The following is a 21,155-nucleotide window of genomic DNA, read 5'->3' on the forward strand; positions in this document are numbered from 1 at the left end:
TGGAAGACAGTTATTTCCTCTTATTTTGACTCTACATAACAGTTATCTGTGCCTAATAATTTTTTGGCTGAGGTGGGAATGTTGGAGAATGAGGTAGGAATTAAATAGAGGAAGGAAGAAGAGATAAAGGACAAAAAGAGGGTGAACGTATTATAATGGTATATGTTGATATACTGATTTTTATTGAATAATATAGCCATTCACATTTTATATATTATATATTCTCCCATAGCAGTATCATTTTGATCAGACAATACAGATCTAAGTGCTCAATAGGTATTTCCATTAAAGAACTAATTTGAAGCTTAGAGTTTCCCCAAGCAAGGGCATGATGAGTTAATCCAGGAAAGACACTAAAATATCTTTGGCTTTCTAAAAACTTTACTGCCAAAATTATTATTTTATTCATGAATTAAGTATACAAATATAAGCCTATATTTTAATATCATTACTAATATACAACCAGTAACAAAAGTCAGAAAGCAGAAGCATTCAGTCTGAATATTATGAAGTTCTTGTCAAGCCTATTAAAGTAAGTATTAAAGTTAAACATATTTTTACCCAAAGACTATAAAATAGAAAATGTTCAGTATTCTGGACTTCAGTTTACACTCAATATTAAGCAAGAGGTTTAAACTAGTTAAGTATTATTATGTTACAATGTTTTATATTTAATGCCTAAAACATCAAGGCATAATAAAATATTTTTAGTATAAACAATATCACTATGTTCTGAATTAATTTTTTTGTAACAGGAAGGTTATTTCTATAAAGATTCAGGACCAGATGATGAAAAAAGCTGAAGCTTGTTTTGTGAGTTTCTTCCTGTTCGGTCAGATGGGAGGGTGTTGGATGACGGCAGGAGGAAGGTGCGGGCCTCGGGAGTTTCCAGAGCAGCAAGGCAATGGGTGGCAGAAGACATGGCTGCATTTACACCCCGGTGAAATGAAGGCCTGCATTTCCACTATCCGTGCTACAATGACCTCAACTACAGTGCCAGATATATATAGGGCTATATCAATGACATGGGTGGGAGCCTTATAATATACCTGGAACACAGTCACATCTTAGTGACAAAACGTGTTACCCTAAATATTATCTACAAGCTTATTTGAGCTCCGCAGGTGTTGAAGATGGAGATGCTTCTTGGCCTGCAATGCAAAGTAAACAATGAGCAAACATATTCAAATTGTTAATTTAAAATAAAGTAAAGCACGGATTTCTGCTCCTCTTAATAAAGATAGCAAGAGTCCATAAAAATTGAGCCCATATTTCTACCTTGCAGCACAAACACGTGGGAAACCTGAGAATTATGCTTTGGTACTGGGAAGCAAGTAGAGCTGGCCACTAGAGAAGGTCTCATGCCTGAGCCACGCCGACGCGCTGTGAGGTTCAGACAGCCACACTCCACCGCGAGCTCAGCTCGGCCTCCAGAGGTGCTCAGCACCCTCACCACTGGACAGGGAACGCAGCCAACTCCTCTACTCCAAGTCCCACGCTCCCTTACCAATGGGCCCTTGTCTTTCATGCCAACACATCTAGGACAGCTGCCCAAAAAAGCCATTAAGATAGTAATATTTTGTCTCATGGAAGGAAAGAACCATTATCAGGAAGCTTTGACAATACAGAAAGTTTCAACAGTAGCTACAAGTGGTAGATTGATTTTCATATTGGAGGTAGAAAGGCATCTTTTGGTTTGGTTATTCTCTATAAAATGTAAACCATGATGGACAAAGGAGAACTAAGTCACAGTGGAAAGAAAGCAGTGACCTAACATGGCTCACAAGCATCAGCAGGGAGTGAGGAGCTGGATTTCAGTGGCCCATCACCATGAAGCAAACCAGATGAGCAGGCCCTCCAATTCCCTTTCTAGAACTATGGGTTCCTTACTTTTAATGAGGACTTTACTAATCTTGGATAACTAAATGTTTCTCTGAAATGAAGTAAACTGTGTTGCTATAGAAGCATATGGATAACATAACACCTGCAGTGATTTACTTCATAGCAGAAAGTTTATAACCTTATACCAATACCAAGTGACAGCCTTTTAAATAAGCTATGGGGCTGGAGAAATGGCTTAGCGGTTAAGCGCTTGCCTGGAAAGCCTAAAGACCCCAGTTCGAGACTCGATTCCCCAGGACCCACCTTAACTAGATGCACAAGGGAGCGCACACGTCTGGAGTTTGTTTGCAGTGGCTGGAGGCCCTGGCATGCTCATTCTCTCTCTATCTGCCTCTTTCTCTCTCTGTGACTCTCAAATAAATAAATAAAAATAAAAAATAGACTATGTATTTTTGATGTTGGTGAAGTAATCTTTATTTATGTGAGAATACAATACAGGAAATAATACCAAAATCCCTAGCACACTCTATGTAGGTGAACCTGATTGCCCACTGGATGTGCATTTTTTAAAGATGGGTTCCTAAAAGAGAATGATCTAAGCCCAAAGTTAGCAAAAGACAGGAAATAATGACCACATAAGAATAAATAAAATAGAATTAAACTATCATTTATAAAAGCCCCACAGGGCTAGGGAGATGGCTTAGCAGTTAAGACACCTGCCTGCAAAGCCAAGTGACGTAGGTTCGATTCCCCAGGACCTACGCAAGCCAGATGCACAAGGTGGTACATGCATCTGGAGTTCATTTGCAGTGGCTGGAGGCCCTGGTGTGACCATTCTCTCTCTACCTCTCTTTCTATCTCTCTCTCAAAAAGATAAATAAAAATAAAAAATATTAATAAAACAAAAAGCCCAACAGCGGGCTGGAGAGATGGCTTAGTGGTTAAGGAGCTTGCCGGCGAAGCCTAAGTACTCATGTCTGAATCTCCAGGTCTCACATAAGCCAGACGCACAGTGATGCAAGTGTGCAATGTCACACATGCACACAAGGGATGCACACATCTGAGTTCGTTTGTAGCAGCTGAAGGTCCTGGTGATGTGCCCATTCTCTCTCTCTAGCCCCCTGCCTCTTTCTCTCTCTCTCTCTCTCAAATAAAAAAAAAAAAAAAAAAACCAACAAGGCATGGTAGTGCACACATTTAATCCTAGCACTCGGGAGGCAGAGGTAGGAGGATCGCCATGAGTTCGAGACCACCCTGAAAATACATAGTGAATTCCAGGTCAATCTGGGCTAGAGAGAGACCCTACTTTGAAAAATAACAACAAAAGACCAACAAAGCTTAGAGTTGAGTTTTTGAAAATAAAAAAATGGACATATCTATGCCTAGACTAGGAAAGTAAGACTCAAATTAGAAATGAGGCAAAGTATACTGATATCAGAAACACAAAGAACCATAAGAGACAATTCTATACCAACAAACAGACAACCTTAAGATTGGATAAACTCCTACAAACAGAAATTCTGCTAAGACTGGATCATGAGGAAATATAAAATGTGCACAGGTCAATCATGAGCAAGGAGCCTAAAACCCATATACGTGACCAAAAGTCTCCACAACGGAAAGCCTGATGGGTTCACCACTGAATCCCATCAAAGATTCAAACTTAGCCTGAATGCTAAAGGAGAGAGTATGATTCCATTCTCATTTTATGAGGCCAGCTTAGATCCTCACACCCTAACCAGATAACAATATCACAAGCAAAGAACATCCATCTGTTTCTACGGAATGCTCACGACATAGCACAAAAGCAGACACACAGAACACTGAAACAGGCCCCCAGGAAACCCACAGCTTTACAACTGATTCCCAACCAAGGTGCTAAACGACATGGGGGGGGGGTCTCCACTGAATGCTACTGGGAACACTGGATAGGGACACGACAAACTGAACGCTGAGCACTCACCTCATACCTAAACAAAATCAAGTTAAAATGGCTTAAATTCATAAATAAAAGACACAAGACTAGCAAATTATAAGAAAAACTACAGGGAAAATCTCCCGGTGTTGGTTGTTGGCAATCATTCTTACATAGATCACCAAACACAGGACACAAAAGTAAAAACCAGTGAGGTTACATTAAGCCAACAAGCTTAACAACAACAAGCAACAATGCAAGGTTAACACCAAAACATATAAGGAATCCAAAATCTCATTTGCAGGAAAGGAAATAACCCAATTTAAAAATGGACAAAGGAGGGCAGGAGAGATGGCTTAGCAGTTAAGGTGCTTGCCTGAAGAGCCCAAGGACCCCAGTTAGACTCTCCAGATCCCACGTAAGTCACATGCATATGGTGGCACATGCGTCTGGAGTTCTTCTACAGTGACTAGAAGCCACAGTGTGCCCATTCCCTCTCTCTTTTCCTCCCTCTCTGTTTCTAATAAACAAATATTTTTTTAAAAAAACTTCAAAAAGTAAATAAAAATGGGCAAAGGAGTTAGGTAATAGTATCTCATAGCTATAATGCTACCACCCCAGAGGCTAAAGCCAGAGGATCACCAAAAGGTAGAGGCTAGCCTGGGGTACCTAGGGAGTTCCTGGACACCTGAGTTCCAGTCTCATAAATAAAATAAACAGATTGGGTTCCAGGTCAGCCTGGGTGAGAACGATAAGCTGCTTTAAAAAAAATAAACAATAAAATAAATAAAATACAAACAAAAACATGATTAAATGACCTGAACATGGGGCTGGGAAGATGGTTCAGCAGTTAAAGCTGCTTGGTAGTAAAGCTGACCAGCCAGGGTCAATTCCCAAGGCACCCAAGTGAGCTGGATGCAAAACGTGGTACATCTGGTGTTCTTGTGCAGCCCAGCCCACATGCAAATAAATAAATGAATAGACTTAAATAGATGTTTTTCAAAACAACATGCACAAATTACTAATGGATATATGAAAAACGCTTAACATCACTAATCATAAGGGAAACAGAACAAAACCACAGTGAAATGGTAATTCAAATGCCAAAATGGCCATTGTCCAAGACGCCAGCTGGATGCTGGCAGAGACCCAAGGGACAGGGAGCCTTCAGACACTGCTGGTGGGCGAAACTGAGAATGGCAACCACGGGGACCAGCATGGAGGTGCCTCAAGAAAATGAACACAGGCCGCTGTATGAGCCAGCTATCCCACCCCTGGGTATAAATCCAAAAGAACAGGAGTCAGAATGTCAGAGACAGCTGCCCACCCGTGTTCATTATGGACAACTGTTCACAGTAGCCAAGTTACACAATATCAGGCCAAGATCCAAAAACAGATGAATAAAGAAAACATGACTCACACACAGAACCATCAAGGAAAGAAACCGTATCGTTTGTGGCCTTAGTGATGCCAGAAGACACTGTGCTAAGTGAATAAGGTAGGCACACAGTGACGACCCTGCCTGACCTCACTTCTGCTTGCAGTTGACAAAGATCCATCTCATGGACGCTGAAAGCCAAGTTGGCTACCAGGGTTTGGGACAAGATGACTGGAGAGACTTGGAAGACCAATAAGCTGCTGTGACCTACCGGCAAGCAGGGAGACCACAGTGGCTGATGACGTACTGCGCATCTCAAAAGCGAGCACAGCACAAGCTTCGGGTGAGAGCATACACAGTGGGAGGCCGTCATGTGGGCAGCTGGCCGCCTGCAGTCTGAGATTTCAGGACTATGTCCACTAACTTTTTTCTCTATAAGATTCTTTTTATTTTGATACAAGTTTATCTATAAATACTCACTTGGAGGAGAATTTATAATAAAAATAAGTGTTTGTTTTTCAGCTTGCTAAAATAGACCAAATATTAAGACAATTCATAATTATAGAATTCGTAAAAAAATCTAAACTAGGGCTGAAGAGATGGCTTATCAGTTAAGGCACTTGCCTGTGAAGCCTAACCACCCAGGTTTTATTCCCCAGGACCCACATAAGCCAGATGCACATGGTAGCACATGCGTCTGGAGTTCATTTGCAATGGCTGGAGGCCCTCACATGCCCAGTGTCTCTCTCTATAGCCGCCTCTTTCTCTCTCTTTCAAATAAATAAATTAAACTAAAAAGTCTAAACTACTTAAAACAATAAGATGCTACAGAACACTCTTGACTGTAAAGTTCTAAGGGCTCTTCCTTTTAAATCAACACCGGCATGGCCATCTTTTCTACTTGGAAGGAGAGTGATTGGCAGATTGCAGAGCGCAGATAGAAGGGAAGCCATACAGCACTCTGCACATAAAGCACAACCGAGGGGCTGGAGAGATGGCTCAGCAGTTAAGGTGCTTGCCTGCAAAGCCAAAGGAACCAAGTTCAGTTCCCCAGTACCCATGTAAAGGAAGATACACAAAGTGGCACATCCATCTGCAGTTCATTTGCAGTGAGTGGAGGTCCTGGTGCATCCATTGTCTCTACCTGCCTCTTTCTCTTAAATAAATAAATTAATTAATAAAAAAAAACACAACCAAGTACTTCAGATGCACAAGGCATCCCTTTTCACTCCTTAGCCAAAGCAATGGAGCCCCAAGATCACAATATGTCATGCAGAAGCAAGTGGTCAACAATTAACAGAGCCGTGGAAATTAAGCGCCTTAACCACTAAGCCACTGCTCCAGCCCATATCTTAGGAGATACATCATGAGATCAGAACACTGGTCACCATCAACCCCTGTGGGGCCAGGATGCATGCATTTCAAGCTGTCCCTCACCTGAAGTCTTCTCAAGATCTTGGGGGGCCTCTGGGCCTTGGCTTGCTTCTGTGTCCTGGGGACCTTCAGGGTCCTGTGTGGACTGAGAGGACATGGATGCTCTGGATGTTTTGGGAGTCCTCTTGTCAGAATCACCTCGATGCTGCTGTAACCACTCATCCTTATAACCATTGCTAATAAGTTTGGAAAAGTTTGTTGGTGAGCTGTTTTTCTGACTAGGCCTTAAAAAAAAAAAAGAAAAGTGAATGTTCAACTTAAGTTCAAAGATGAATCGAGAGAAAACCAGCAGCAGTGTTCATGGAACACACGGAACATGTAAGGCACAGTCGTGGCATACAATGTGAGGAAGCTGTGGTGTTCGCGCCGCCTCCTTCCCCTCCTCCCTCTCATGCTTCTCCCTCCTCCTCCCTGTCACCTGTTAGCTGCTCTCTCCGTATTAAATATAAAAATTGTAAGTCAAAGTTTCCCTTGTGTAATAACGAGATTATGTTTAGTTCAGTTTCCAAGACCTTTCTTTGTACTAGCCATTTAAAAATGTAGTAATAGCCGGGCGCGGTGGTGCACGCCTTTAATCCCAGCACTCGGGAGGCAGAGGTAGGAGGATCGCCAGGAGTTCGAGGCCACCCTGCGACTACATAGTGAATTCCAGGAGAGCCTGAGCTAGAGTGAAACCCTACCTCGAAAAACCAAAGATCAAAATAAAATAAAAATTTAAAAATGTAGTAATAGTTCCCTTCCTTCACAAGGAAGACTACAAAAGGACCGCCTTTCTGATCTAGTGTAACAGTGATGGCTGCAGGCTGAGCTTTCCCTTCTTGGTCTTATCACGCTCAACACTGAGGGCAGGGTGGAAGCAGCCTGAGCCTTCACGTCTGCCAAGGCGGCTAGTGCGCTCCTGCCCCTCCCAAGCCATAGGTTTCTGACTTATGAATCACCTATTGTTAAGGGCTTTCCTGTTGGGTCCTCCCTCTCTGTCCCAGTATCATGAATAAATTGTTTTCCTGAATGAGGCGCAGTGATCAAGCAGTTGATGCCATCTGTTCTCTCCTCAGCTACGCTGCTGGGGAGGTGAGGAGACAGAGGCCTCGAGGACCCGCTGCAGGTCAGACGGGCAGCTGTCAGCACAGGTGTCCTGCAGCTGCACACAGGGCCTGCGCCCACCGTCTCTCACACAGCGCAGATCCCGATTCAGACCTCGGTGACAGAAACCGACAGGACCGGGCAGCACAAGCGGGCAGGCGGCCCCACCCCGCAGGCCTGTAGGACCAGCCCGGCACAGAAGGGAAGGTGTGTGCTCAAAGGGGCAGAAGCAACGTTAAGAAGGGACAAAAGTCACACAACGAGGTGGGGAGCTGGCCAGGCGAGCCACGGCTGTGGGGCAGGGCTGCAGGACGGCCTGTGAGCACCATCACTGTCACGGCTGTCACCTGGATGACAGACAGAAGACTAACGCCAAACCTCATCCACAGAGCGACTGTTCACAGAAGTGAAGACTTACATAGGGGGAAAGGACAGCCTGCTGCCTGCAGGGTCTTTGGGACCAACCGGAGTCCCTGCTTTGCTTGGATACTTTGAGTTGATGGCTGGTAGCCTCACAAGCTGTGTGAAAAACATACAAATAAGTAAGTTAGAAAACACTCCCCAAGGGTGGCAAAGCTAGGAAACGTTGAGTCCTGGACTGGCACCGTGACAACAGCCACCCCAGGACTGCGTTCAGCAGTAACCCCACGCGACAGCCTGACTGCGAAAGTGGCAACACGGGCTCAAAAGCAGTTGAGGACTCTCCTCAGGAGGAAAAGGCGAGGTGAATGAAAAGTGGGGATACAAAGGGCCCTTGGGGAAAGCCGGTCCTACAGGGACGTCCTCAGAGGGTCCACAGGCCTGCATGAAGAGATTCACAAAGCCCTGTAATAACCACCAAGAAGTGGAAGAAACCAAATACCCATCAGAAATAAGGCCTAAACAGAGCACTTGGTCAACAATGGAACACAGCTCAGCCAAATCAATGGACTGGCACCTGACACTCCTGACAAATGCTGCACCTACATACCTCAGAAACTCACCTACATACCTCAGAAACTCACCTATATGCCTCAGAAACTCACCTACATACCTCAGAAACTCACCTACATACCTCAGACACTCACCTACATACCTCAGAAACTCACCTACATACCTCAGAAACTCACCTACATACCTCAGAAACTCACCTACATGCCTCAGAAACTCACCTACATACCTCAGAAACTCACCTACATACCTCAGAAACTCACCTACATACCTCAGAAACTCACCTACATACCTCAGAAACTCACCTACATGCCTCAGACACTCACCTATATACCTCAGAACCTCGACTATATGCCTCAGAACCTCGCCTATATACCTCAGAACCTCGCCTATATGCCTCAGAAACTCACCTATATACCTCAGAAACTCGCCTATATACCTCAGAAACTCATCTATATACCTCAGAAACTCATCTATATACCTCAGAAACTCATCTATATACCTCAGAAACTCATCTATATACCTCAGAAACTCGCCTATACCTCAGAAACTCGCCTATATGCCTCAGAAACTCACCTATATACCTCAGAAACTCACCTATATGCCTCAGAAACTCACCTACATACCTCAGAAACTCTCCTATATGCCTCAGAAACTGCACCTATATACCTCAGAAACTCACCTATATGCCTCAGAAACTCACCTACATACCTCAGAAACTCACCTATATGCCTCAGAAACTGCACCTATATACCTCAGAAACTCACCTATATGCCTCAGAAACTGTACCTATATCCCTTGGAAGCTGGACTTTATGCCTCAAGAGCTATACTAATACACCTCAGCAGCTGGACTATATACCTCAGCAGCTGGACTACACTTCTCAAGTGCCCAGCATGATGGCAGAAGCTGAGGATAAAACACTGCCATCAGGAGTACGAAGCACTGATCATGCAAGTCACCCAAAGGCAAAAACCACAGCTGGACACAGGACCGTGTGAAGAACAAATAGGTGGCTGAGTGCAGCCAACTTAAGCTGGCTTGGGATTCAACCACCAAGACCTCAATAAGGTGAAGGTCCATCTTCACAGTGACACTGAGATGCAGGCTTGGGAGTTGGGTGTGGCCAAGACACGTCCATGTCCTCGCTGTTCAAATGACAGTGTTCACCCTGTTCTCATCCAGACCCCACCGCCGTCTCGTAGGAATTCTATCCTTTCACTCACGACTCTTGATGTAGTGAGCACGTCACCTTCCAGACCTTGGCGCTGGCAGAGCCCTCAGCGGTTTGGCAGCCTGACTGTGCTTTGCATGCGTGTTGTGGGAGGGGCCCTGGGGAGGGCACCAGCCAGAGATCATGATCAACCCATCTTCTGACCAGACTGCTCCTGGGATCCAGTGGTCTTTACAAGGCAAGTCTTACGGGAGGCTTCACTATGCAGTACACGGAGTGTACCGAAGCAAGAAGTCCTCTTCCCTTCCAGCATGACAGGGAAGGACATCCAAAGAGCGCTCATCCAAAATACACACAAGTGTTCAGAAGCCAGACAATAAGCACATGTAACAGCCCCTTCCTTTGCGTGCCCAATGCAGAATGCTGTGCAAGTTTTCCCCCAGATAAGCGTTAATTAGTAAAAAGCAATCTTACCTACATGGTCAACATGCTCACAGAAAAAGAAAGACACTGTGTGGCTGTTCGCCTCTCAGCAGATACAACTTCAAACAGAGCACCTGACTAATGCCACAGGCCACAGCAGAAGCTGGCACAGGCAGCACGGTACCTATTCAGACAGCCACCAAGGCAGAGCAGATGCGGTGCCACCTGTCTATGATCTCCGCTCACCTTTTTTTCTTTCTTTTCAAGTTCCTCAGCCTCTCTCTGCCAAATCGTTTTCATGTCAAAGTCGAAGGGGCCTCTTCTGGATTCATAGCTACCATTGGCCTGGTTAGGGTTGAATTCTTCATAAACCATGTAATCTGGCATGGAGACCATGGGGACTCTGCAAGGTCACACACAGGACAGCAACTGTCAGTCCCCGGCACCATTTCTCCTGCTCTCGCCTCCCCTGTTCTCTCTCTCCTTTCTCCCCTCTCTCCTCCTTCTCTCACCCCCCCATCTTTCTTGAAGACATAGGTGGGCTATTCTCTTTTCCTGCTGAGTAAATACACCAGCCCTTCTCCAAGGCAGCCAATATGACCACTGGGACAATTCAGAAATGTAAACGTGGAGCGTGAGTGAACAGTGGGTGCCAAACGTGAAGTCACACCACAGGTAACATGACTATGTGCTTGAGAACAGCACCTAGTACTTTGTTCATATTTTTTTCTTTCAAATGTGTGTGTGTGTGTGTGCGCGCGCGAGAGAGAGAGAGAGAGAGAGAGAGAGAGAAAGGGAGAGGGAGGAGGGGGGAGAAGGGAAGGAAAGAGGCATGCAGTCCAGAAGCATGCGCTGCTCTGGGCCTCTGGACTGACAAGGGCCCTGGAGAGCCAAGCCCAGCTCGGCAGGTTTCATCCAGCTCCTTCTCCCTAGCCCTACTTTGTTCATTTTTTTATGCGGGTGTTCAAAGACCTAAGGTCTTCCCACACAGTGTATACCAAGGAGTCAACACCAGATTTTCTGTCATCCCCCATTCTACTTCTGCCTCGTTCTCTTTCTTTTCTGAACTTAACTCAAACTGTGTTATAAAAACAAGTGTTACCAGGCATACTGGCACACACCTTTAATCCCAGCACTTGGGAGGCAGAGATAGAAGAATCACCGTGAGTTCAAGGCCACTCTGAGACTATATACTGAATTCCAGATGAGCTTGGGCTAGAGTGAGACTCTACCTCAAAACAAACAAACAAAAAGAGTGGGAAAGGCCAATGTTCCCTTACCACAGGAATGTACAATTTTGTGTGTTCTTTAAAAAATAAATATATGGCCAGGTGTAGTGGTGCCCATCTGTGATCCTAGCACTCAGGAAGCAGAGGTAGGAGGACTGTGAGCTTCAGGCGAGACTGGGCTACTCAGTGAGACCCTCCTAAACATGAGAGGAAGTGACAGAACCTAAAGTGGAATACAAGGCGGATAGAGCAGGATGAACCAGAGTCCTAGAGACAAAACCAGAAAACACTGGTAACAACTCAAAAAGCGATCGACGTTGGTGCAGTTTCCCAAGTAAACGCACAGCCAACCAGAAGAAAGTTGTAAATGATTCTTCATTTCGTGTTTCCTCTTAGTCCAAGAAAGATGGTCTGGAGAGTCAAGCTTGCACAGCCACAGATAAGAATTTTTAAACATTCCCAACATGGCAAGGGAACAACGGCTCCTTGTAACCTGTGACCATCACAGATATTGAGTGTTGTTTACATTTCTAGTTGTATATAGTGCCTTTCATCTGTAATGAGAAGAGAGCTTTGGAACAGGCTGCTGATCTGTGGCAGACAGATATGGTCAGGTCCCATGGGACAGAAAATAAAATCCTAACACTACTCAGTAGCAGGTGGTCCAAAGACCCAAACCTCAAGGAGGCAAAATGATCCATGTTTCCCCAACTTGTGTTTCCTGACAACCTGGGCTGTGTCCCTCGGAGTACCAGCTGTGTATGATAGCGCCTGGAGCTGTAGTTATCACCTAGTGGCTGTCAGTATTAGATGTCGATCATTTTCCAGCTCAAGGTGAGAATGTTTTTGATAAACAAAAATGCATGGGGGGGGGGTGAAGGTACTCACTCTCGCTGCTGGGCTGTTGGAGGCTTGCTGTGGTGGATATACCAGTCAGGCAGGGAGTAGGCCACTGGGGAGCCCTTCCTGGTCCCAGGGGCAAAGTGCTTCAGCAAGTCTCAAAGAGAAAAAGACAGAGCGTGTGTGGTCCTGCTGCCCTGTGTGCCTTGAAGCCCCGTCACCAGCATGGCACAGAGGGAGCTGTGGCAGCATCCTGGGCTGGCTTCTGCTCAGGCAGGGACAGCCCAAGTGTCCCCTCCACCCCACCTCCCTTCTCATGCACCCGCACAAGGCTCTCAGTCCTGAGCTGTGTCTAGGCCAGCCACCATCATCACTTCCCCAGGGGCTCATCTTCCACTCCTCAGGTGCCCAGGGATGATGGTCGATGAACCCCAACCCTTGGCTACCTCGAGGCTACTATGCAACCCTGTAGCAGTCTGACTGTCTTCCCCACCACCGTGGGTCTCTTGTACCCACTCAGCTGCTTCCCAGAGAACCTGACCCTCCAGGTTCCCAGGTGGATTCGCCAGTCACCTTGGAGCTGCTTTTAGAGGTACACAACAACAGCTTCCTTCTCAGTGGCCTCCTGCTTTTTGTCCCTCCCACATCTCCTGTCCCCTGGAGTCCAGAGGCAGTGAGTGGAGAGAACCAGTTTTGTCAGATAATACCAATAGCAAGACAATAAAAATGCCTGGGTGGGCATCAAACTCTTACTCCTCTCAGTAAGACATTTCTTTCTTTTTTTTTTAAATTTATTTGAGAGCGACAGACAGACAGAGAGAAAGAGGCAGATATATATAGAGAGAGAATGGGCGCGCCAGGGCCTCCAGCCACTGAAAATGAACTCCAGATGCGTGCGCCCCCTTGTGCATCTGACTAACCTGGGTCCTGGGGAATCGAGCGTCGAACTGGGGTCCTGAGGCTTCACAGGAAAGCGCTTAACCGCTAAGCCATCCCTCCAGCCCAACAGTAAGACATTTCTAACTTTCCACTTTTAACACGTTGCTTCTTCTCCCCTCTCCCTGTTGCCACCACCTCTGTCACCACTGGCTTGGGGCTGCCGGGCGGCTGTGGACAAAAAAGATGCCTCTCATCCTTGGCCTTCAGTGGCTACCCCCAAAAGACAACCCTAACATAACTCAGCACAATGAGCAAAGTGAGGACCCTGGCACTGATCCTATGCCTTTACAAATTTATGGGCCTTAGTCAGATTTTGCCAATCTCTTAATCAATGGCGGGGGGGGGGGGGGAGCTAAGGAAAGGCTGCCTCAGCCCCGATCCGGCTGTGTCATGCTCAATCAACCAGATGGCGTGGTCTGGCTTCTGTACGGGAAGCACAGATTTTAATCACTGCTTTTCCATTCCTCCTATGACATTCTCATTTGGGGCAGTGACAGCCAGAGGGGAAAGAGCTTAGTATCTCTCAATGTCAAGTACTTCAAAGGCTAGCTATCATTTGGAATGGGATCCCTTACCCCTCGAACCATTGGTTTCTACTGACTAAATATGCCTCCAAAGGCTGGAGAAATGGCGTAGCGGTTAAGCGCTTGCCTGTGAAGCCTAAAGATCCTGGTTCAAGGCTCGATTCCCAGGACCCACCTTAACTAGATGCACAAGGGAGCACACACGTCTGGAGGTTGTTTGCAGTGGCTGGAGGCCCTGGCATGCCCATCCCCCCCTCAAATAAATAAAAATATTTTTAAAATATGTCTCCATGTATAGTTGTATAAAAGTTGATTTTCATCAAAGATTATACCTGTACTTACTGATCCAACATCCCAAAGGCCTATGACAAAACCCACAGATTATACTGTAATATCTTATGGGGATGAGATGAGAAGCAACACCTCACCCTGCTCACAAAGCCACCTAGGTGTCAGGGGCTTACCAGGCCTGCCGCCTTGCTTGGCTAGCTTCACATACTCCGAGTCTGTTTCCTTTACCCAGTATCGCCGAGCATGGGACGTGTCCCCATTGTTGGATTCTCCCAAATCACTGAGCCCTGGGATCTGAGATGCTGGTGGGGCACCCACAGGTTTCTCAGAGCGCTTCATGGGGAAGTGGTAATACCAGTCTAGACAGGAGGAAGGCCGGGAACAGTGTCAGTGTAGATGCAGGGGACACTTACATCACGAAGGACCTCTCATCCCTGCCAGGCTAGTATCTGAGTTCTTTGTGCTGGACGCGGGGCGGTGAGGAGAGTGCGTGCCACAAAGCACACGAGCCAGGAAGGACTGCCCACTCTGGAACAGGGGCAATGACAAAGTCTCTGCAGTCTCACACTCACGAATCACTGGTGCTAAGGGAAGGACAGTGCCCTGCTTGACTGGCCCATTCCCCACAGCTGAGAGCTGAGCCTCTGCCACTGGTGTGTTAGCTTCCAGAGAGCTATCCAAGCCCCTTCTGCCCATCCCTTCTCCATAAAATGCTGAGCTGTATTTCTGGTCATGTTGGGAAATGTGCAGGCCTGTAAAATCCTCAATCATTTAAATGCTTATGGGTAAGCCTATGAGCAAATGTTGGCCAAGACTTAATTAGCTTCATATATTAAAATAATGACATTTAAATTCTATCACAGATAGATAATATACAAGATCAAATATGCTTGACAGGGGGTGTGGTCCAAGACGCCTCACCTACTTCACGCTGTACAGGAAGCTCCCTGCCCGCCTCCCGCCCCAGCCAACACAGTCAGCCACGGATCCCCGCTGGCGACCAGAGTGGCAATAAAGTCAACACAGGCCTGTGTAGGAAATGGAACTTGCTAGGCTGTACCAATCACACAGTATGGAAAACTTTATTTTTTAAAAGTTTTATTTATTCATTTACTTGAGAAAACAAGAGAGAAAGAGGCAAAGAGAGAGAGAAAATGGATGTACCAGGGCCTCTAGCCACTGCAAATGAACTCCAGACACATGTGCCCCCTTGTGCATCTGGCTTACATGGGTCCTGGGGAATTGAACTGAGGTCCTTTGCCTTTGCAGGCAAATGCCTTAGCCACTAAGCCATCTCTCCAGCCCAGAAAACCTTCTTAATCCCAAGATTCCTAAGGACTTCCTTCAGGAAAAACCGAGGTAAAACAGTGACTACCAAATTGTGTGACTTTTGTCCTAAAGAGGGAACAAAGACCACAGCTTAAGGGGAGGAAGAAAGAAAGGAACATGGGGAGCTAGCCCTCGGCCTAATCCCCTGGTGACATCAGCCCACATACACAGGAAGAGGGGCTGTGCCGGGCCTGCTGAGACTATGCAGCTGCCAAGACACTGGCTGATGGCATCCATGGCAGCTTCTCCGAGCTGGCACAGCATACTGTAGCTGACAGCATCCAGGGCCACTCCTCCAGGCTGGCATGGGACCACTCATGAGAGTCTCTGAGGACATCAAGTCCCCAGAGAAGGCGTTTCTGCCACAGCCAGCAGAACCCCAGGGCCTGGCGTTGCCAGCACTGCTGCACGACCCCAGAGAGGAGCCAGCCGGGGGCTTCAGACTGTAGGTGTTTGGGGTAATTCTGCATCAGAAACTGGTCCACCAGATGCCCGATATAAGGGGGAAATCACAGCAACTGAAAAGTTTGAAACAAAGTCCAGGAAAAAAATAAACACAGAATATAAAACGTAGGTGACACAGTCGCTATTTGACCAGGCTTGTCAAAGTGTACTGTCACAAATTCATGACAATCAGAGCCAGACACACGTCTACAAGGTTGACGATGTGGCTCACTTGGTACAGTGTTACCATAATGTGCAGGAAACCCAGGGTTCAGTCCTCAGGATTCCAGCACTCAGGCTCTATAGGCAGGAGAATCAGAAGACCAAGGTCATCCTCAGCTACGAAGTGAGTTTAAGGACAGCCTGGGTTAGATGAGACTCTGCCTTAAAAAGAGAGTCTAAAATGCCTCGTTCTTTGTGGTAGTCATGATGGTAAACTTAAGTTCCACTTGGCTGGGCCACAGTATCCACCTTTTAGACTGGTATTATTACAGATGCCTTTGTGAAGGCATTTTGAAGTAAGAATTATCATTAAACTTAGTGGAGTTTGAGTAGAACAGATGGTTCTCCTGCAAGCAGTTGAAAAATCTTAAGAAAAAAAATGAGACCCCCCCCCAAAGGAAGAGGGGTGCTGTCTCCAGATGGACTTTGAACTTGAACTTCAATATCAAGTTCGCTCCTGGGCTTTAGACTGCCCTGAGATTTCATACTTGCCAGTCCCGCAATCATGTGAGCCAACTCCTTAAAGAGAATATTCCTCCTTTTAAAGCTGGCTAGATACACTGTTCAGAAGTCCAACTCGTACGGCAGTACATAGGGAAACAGGCCGAGCAAATGAACTCACACAAACAAGAAGTCTCTATTCTACAAAGCCAAAGGCTTAATCTCCTTAGAACTAAAGCTGGATTCATGCATAAAGGTAAATGACACTTGGGGCTGGAGGGATGGCTTAACAGTTTAGGTGCTTGCCTGCAAAGCCAAAGGACCCAGGTTTGATTCCCCAGAGCCCATGTAAGCTAGATGCACAAGGTGGCACATGTGTCTGGAGGCCCTGGTGTGCCATTACCTTGGTCTCCCTTTGTCTTCCTCACCACCACCACCCCTGCCCAATAAACTTAAAAATAATTTTAAGTAAATGACACTTAACCCTGAAATAATGCAAATGTATAAGGGATATTTACTAGCTGAACTGATATCTAGTTTTGAGAGGAAAGGAAAAAACACTGGTAAAATGTGGAGAATCACACACATACACACACACACACAAAAAACAGAGCATTGGCATGCAGACTAAGAGCAGGTTGGTCAACTCCAAATAACTGTATTCAGCTCAAATATGCCCTCTCTATTCTTTTAGCTGTTTTGATTACTAATTAATCCACAGAGAACAATGTATCTGACTTCTCATTACTGGGAGCTTTGGACAGACACTGAACTCTAATCCCAGCTAGTAGGAACAAACTGTTACCACCTACCACACACACACAACACACACAGGAGATTAAAGGAACGAAGAGGTTCCTTTAGCTTTATCATTCAAAGATTGCCAGTACCTGTATGACACCATATCACTTACTGCCCAACTTCTTTCCTCTAACAGCTTTCCTGGCTTTTTCATATGATGCTAGGAGTGCCTTTGTTTTCCTTTATTTAGTTAATGAAGAAGCAGAGGCTGCAAGAAACTGTGAACCAAACTTTGAAACCTGCTCCTCTGGTTTCTAAGCCACAGGCGGTGTGTTACACACCCACAGGTCCACAGGGGCACAGGCCGCTGTCTTCAGATGTGCAACATCAGCGAGAGAGCCACTTGGCAAGGAATAATACTGGGCAGCTTCTCAAACATCACATGCCTCAGTTTCCAGGTCTGTGAACCGGGATGTTCATGTACTTAAATTGCTCGGAACATGCTTGGCACATGTGATGGTCTATCGGTGTTGCTCACACTCGGACTATTTCCTGCAGCACCAAGAACTCAGACGTAGGGTCCAGAGCCCAAGTTGAGAGGACTGGCCAGACCTCCTGAATTGCACACCACCCCAAGAGTGCTCAGTACGGCTCTGGCATCATCAGTAGTGGCCCAGTCAGAGCCAGGGCTACGCATGCACTTGGGATGTTAAGGGCCACACACAAGGTTTCCCCTCTGAGCAGATGTGGAAGGCTGCAACTGGTCCCTCCCAACTGAAAAGCTGGGCCCTGTTCTCTCCCCTCTGTCTCCAGCACCTTTCAAGATGCAGGATGAAAAAATAAATAAATAAAAATTTAAAAAGATAGAAAGCAAGCACAAGACAGCCTTCTCCTGATGTTTCCTCACTTCTCATCTTCAAACGTGGCACACAGAACCACGAACCTTTACTACTGAATTCTCCATTCTGGTCTCCAGCCCCAGAAAGCAGGAAATGTTTATCTCGGTTGGGTCTAAATCAGGAGAGCTAGGAACGTCGCTGAAATACCTGGGGGCACGCAGCTGAAAAGGCAAAGAGGGTGATAAAATTCCCGCGCACCCTTAGGGCAAGGGCACCAGATTCCTGGAGGAATGACAAGTTTCACCCAGGGGAGAGAGCCCGGGAGCCCGTCTCTAGCGGGGCAAGCCCGGGTCCCAGGTCGCGGGGTGCTGCCCGGGGCGCCTTCCCTCGGGCATCACTCACCGCAGGGCGCGTAGCGGTGGGAGGCACCGGGCACCTCCTTGCTGTTGTTCCTCATGGTCGGCGCCGCGGCGGGCTCTGCGGAGCTGCCGGATGCCCGCGCCCTGGCCGGGTGCCCGCCCGCCTCACGCACCGAGGGCGCCCCGCAGCGCCGCGCCCACGCAGCGCCGGCGCATGGGGCTGGGGACCCCCGGGGCACGTTACGCGGCAAACAGCAGGGGCGCGCGCCCGCACACCCGCGGTCCCCCACAGGTCACCCCGGCCGCGGCGCCTGGGTCACCCGCCCCTCAGTCGTCGCAGAGATGACCTGGCGCTGCGACCGCCGCCACAGCTCAAGTTTGGACTCGGCCCGCCGGCGCGGGAAAGTCCCCTAGCTACGCGGAACCACAACAAGCCCGGTCGCCAGGCAACGGCCCCGCCGGCCAACCAGCGTGCACCATGAGAGGGGCCGAGCGCCAATAGGAGCAGAGTGATGAATGAACGCCGGCTAGCCAATCAGAGTGAAGGCAAGCGAGGTGGGGCGGGGCCAGACCTAACTCCCCCCCCCCCTTAGAGCAGGTAATCTGTCACCCCAGTAGGTAAAGTGGAAAGTCTCACAGCTTGTTTTCCAAGCATGTGGTTATGTCACCTTGAATAATCGTAATAATAAAAGTAATAATGATGGGGAGAGAATGAAGGAGAAGAAGGAGGTAAGAAAAGGAAGGAGGAGGAGGAAGAAGCCAGGCATGATTATTCTTGTAAACCCCCAAACTTGAGAGGTACAGACAGGAAGTTCAAGGTCTTCAAGGCCAAACTAGGCTATATGAGATCTCAAAACAATACAGTGGCTTAATTTTTTAATTGCTTTTGAATAATTTGAGTGCATTAAAAAAAGAGAGAAAGGGAGCCGGTGGCACATGCCTTTAATCCCCAGCACTTGGGAGACAGAGGTAGGAGGGTCGCCGTGAGTTCGAGGCCACCCTGAGACTACACAGTGAATTCCAGGTCAGCCTGAGCTAGAGTGAGACCCTACCTCGAAAAACAAAAACAACAACAACAAAAAAAAGTGAAAGAAAAATAGCCAGGCGTGGTGGCATACTTTAACCAAAGTTGCTGAATCATTTATATCGATTAAATTTTTGCATTTAGCTCTGTCCCTGCCCCTTTCACAGTTGTGGTCTCTCCTTCAAAATATGTGCATTAGCTAGCTGGGTGTTGTGGTGAACACCTTTAATCCCACACTCAGGAAGCAGAGGGAGGAGGATCACTGTGAGCTCAAGGCCACCCTGAGACTACATAGTGAATTCCAGGTCAGCCTGGGCTAGAGTGAGACCTTACCTCAAAAAAACAATATGTATATGTGGCAGGGGCTGACACTTGGCATCTTAACTCAAAGCCTCAGGATCTAACTGAGCTTCCAAGTAACTTCTAGGAGAGAGACATCTTTTAATCCACAGATGGTGAGAATGGACCATGCACACGTCACCACCTATGTAGTTCACCCGAGGAAAAGGCGATCTATATTGCTGAACATTGCACATGATTGTGCTGCAAGGTTACTAAGAAATCAAGCTGGAACAGAGCTGAAAACCTCCTCCCTGTGGGCCAGCTGACAAAAAGCTGGAAAAAGCTATGCTACATGCAGCCCTATGGAAGAAAGAAGTAATCAGCAGTGATAAACAGTGGTGGACACTGCAAGCCTTAAGTTTGGCCAGCCAGGTCAAATGACCCAACAGGTGAAATAGTGGCATGTCTGTTACAGGAGAAACTAACCATTCTCTAATTGAGCTGGAGGCTTGTTCCACAGGATGGAATACATGCATGATACTGAAAACCTATGATGGGGGAAGTCAATGAGCCCTAGGCGTGTAATGCCTGCTGTTGTCTAGCTAAATGCACACTTTATGCTCACCAAACTGCCCTGTAAGCACTTTTCTTAACATTCACACTATTGCAGTTCACATTGCTGGCAGAAATCACTCGGCCAAGAGCAGCTTGTGTGAAAAAAAGTTTATTTTGGCTTACAGATTGGAGAGGAAGCTCCATGAAGCAGAAGGAAATGATGGCATGAGCAGAAAGTGGACCTCACCCCCTGGCCAACATATGGTGGACAACAGCAACAGGGGAGTGTGCCAAACACTGGCAAGGGGACACTAGCTAGCTATAATACCCATAAGCCCGCCCCCAACAATACACTGCCCCCAGGAGACGTTAATTCCATCAGCTGGGAACCTAGCATTCAGAACACCTAAGTTTATGGGGAACACCTGAATTAAACCACCACATTCCATCCCTGGACCCCATAAACTGACAACCATCCAAGATGCAAAATGTAGTGCATTCAGTCCAACTTTAAAAGTACCCATAGCTTTTAATCAATCCCAATGATGTTCAAACATCCCCATAGTCCAAGGTCTTTTAACTGACCCTTAATTCCACAAAATATTTTTTTAAAGCCCATAATGGCGCATAATGAACACTAACACTGTAAAAGGTGGCATTGGGCATGGCAAAGAAATATTCAACCAACACAAGATTTAAGCAAGGCAAAGATCAAACTCTGTTGCTCCAAGTCCAACACCCAGTGGTAAGTCTCCAAGTCCAATAATTCTAACCAGCAACAAGTCTCTGGAGTTCCAGTTCTGCCCCTCCAGCTGGACTACTCACAGTCCTGGAAAACTTCACTGGGACTGGCAGCTCTCCTTAGCAGCCATCTTGTGGTCCTGGCATTTCCACTGCAGCCCACAGTCCATCCTCAA

At 46.9% G+C, this 21,155-nt stretch overlaps 1 protein-coding gene across 2 annotated transcripts; it reads right to left on the reverse strand.

The window, feature by feature from the left end:
* Positions 1-604: 604 nt before the first annotated feature.
* On the reverse strand, positions 605-18,548 carry C16H7orf57 (chromosome 16 C7orf57 homolog). Of its 2 annotated transcripts, none has more exons than XM_045136065.1 (7): positions 18,421-18,548; positions 14,176-14,361; positions 12,297-12,405; positions 10,426-10,582; positions 8,071-8,171; positions 6,573-6,793; positions 605-1,151 (listed from the first exon to the last, which is right to left on the reverse strand). In XM_045136065.1, the coding sequence occupies exons 1-7, from the start codon at positions 18,473-18,475 to the stop codon at positions 1,108-1,110; spliced, it is 873 nt and encodes a 290-aa protein (XP_044992000.1). In that variant the 5' UTR covers positions 18,476-18,548; the 3' UTR covers positions 605-1,107. The 2 variants fall into 2 exon arrangements, with proteins under 2 accessions (XP_044992000.1, XP_044992001.1); XM_045136066.1 differs by lacking the exon at positions 18,421-18,548 and adding an exon at positions 18,123-18,209 and having other exon boundaries at positions 607-1,151.
* Positions 18,549-21,155: the final 2,607 nt, after the last annotated feature.

Source organism: Jaculus jaculus, chromosome 16, assembly GCF_020740685.1.
Source record: "Jaculus jaculus isolate mJacJac1 chromosome 16, mJacJac1.mat.Y.cur, whole genome shotgun sequence".
In the NCBI taxonomy this organism is placed as follows: domain Eukaryota; kingdom Metazoa; phylum Chordata; class Mammalia; order Rodentia; family Dipodidae; genus Jaculus; species Jaculus jaculus.

Excerpts from the sequence above, each read along its gene's own strand:
- C16H7orf57 (XM_045136065.1), bottom strand. The coding sequence starts at position 18,475 with ATGAGGAACAACAGCAAGGAGGTGCCCGGTGCCTCCCACCGCTACGCG. Across the intron at positions 10,583-12,296 it reads CCAACAGCCCAGCAGCGAGA|AGTCCCCATGGTCTCCATGC; the intron begins GTGAGTACCTTC and ends GTGACCTTGCAG. Across the intron at positions 1,152-6,572 it reads AGATCTTGAGAAGACTTCAG|GCCAAGAAGCATCTCCATCT; the intron begins GTGAGGGACAGC and ends TTTGCATTGCAG.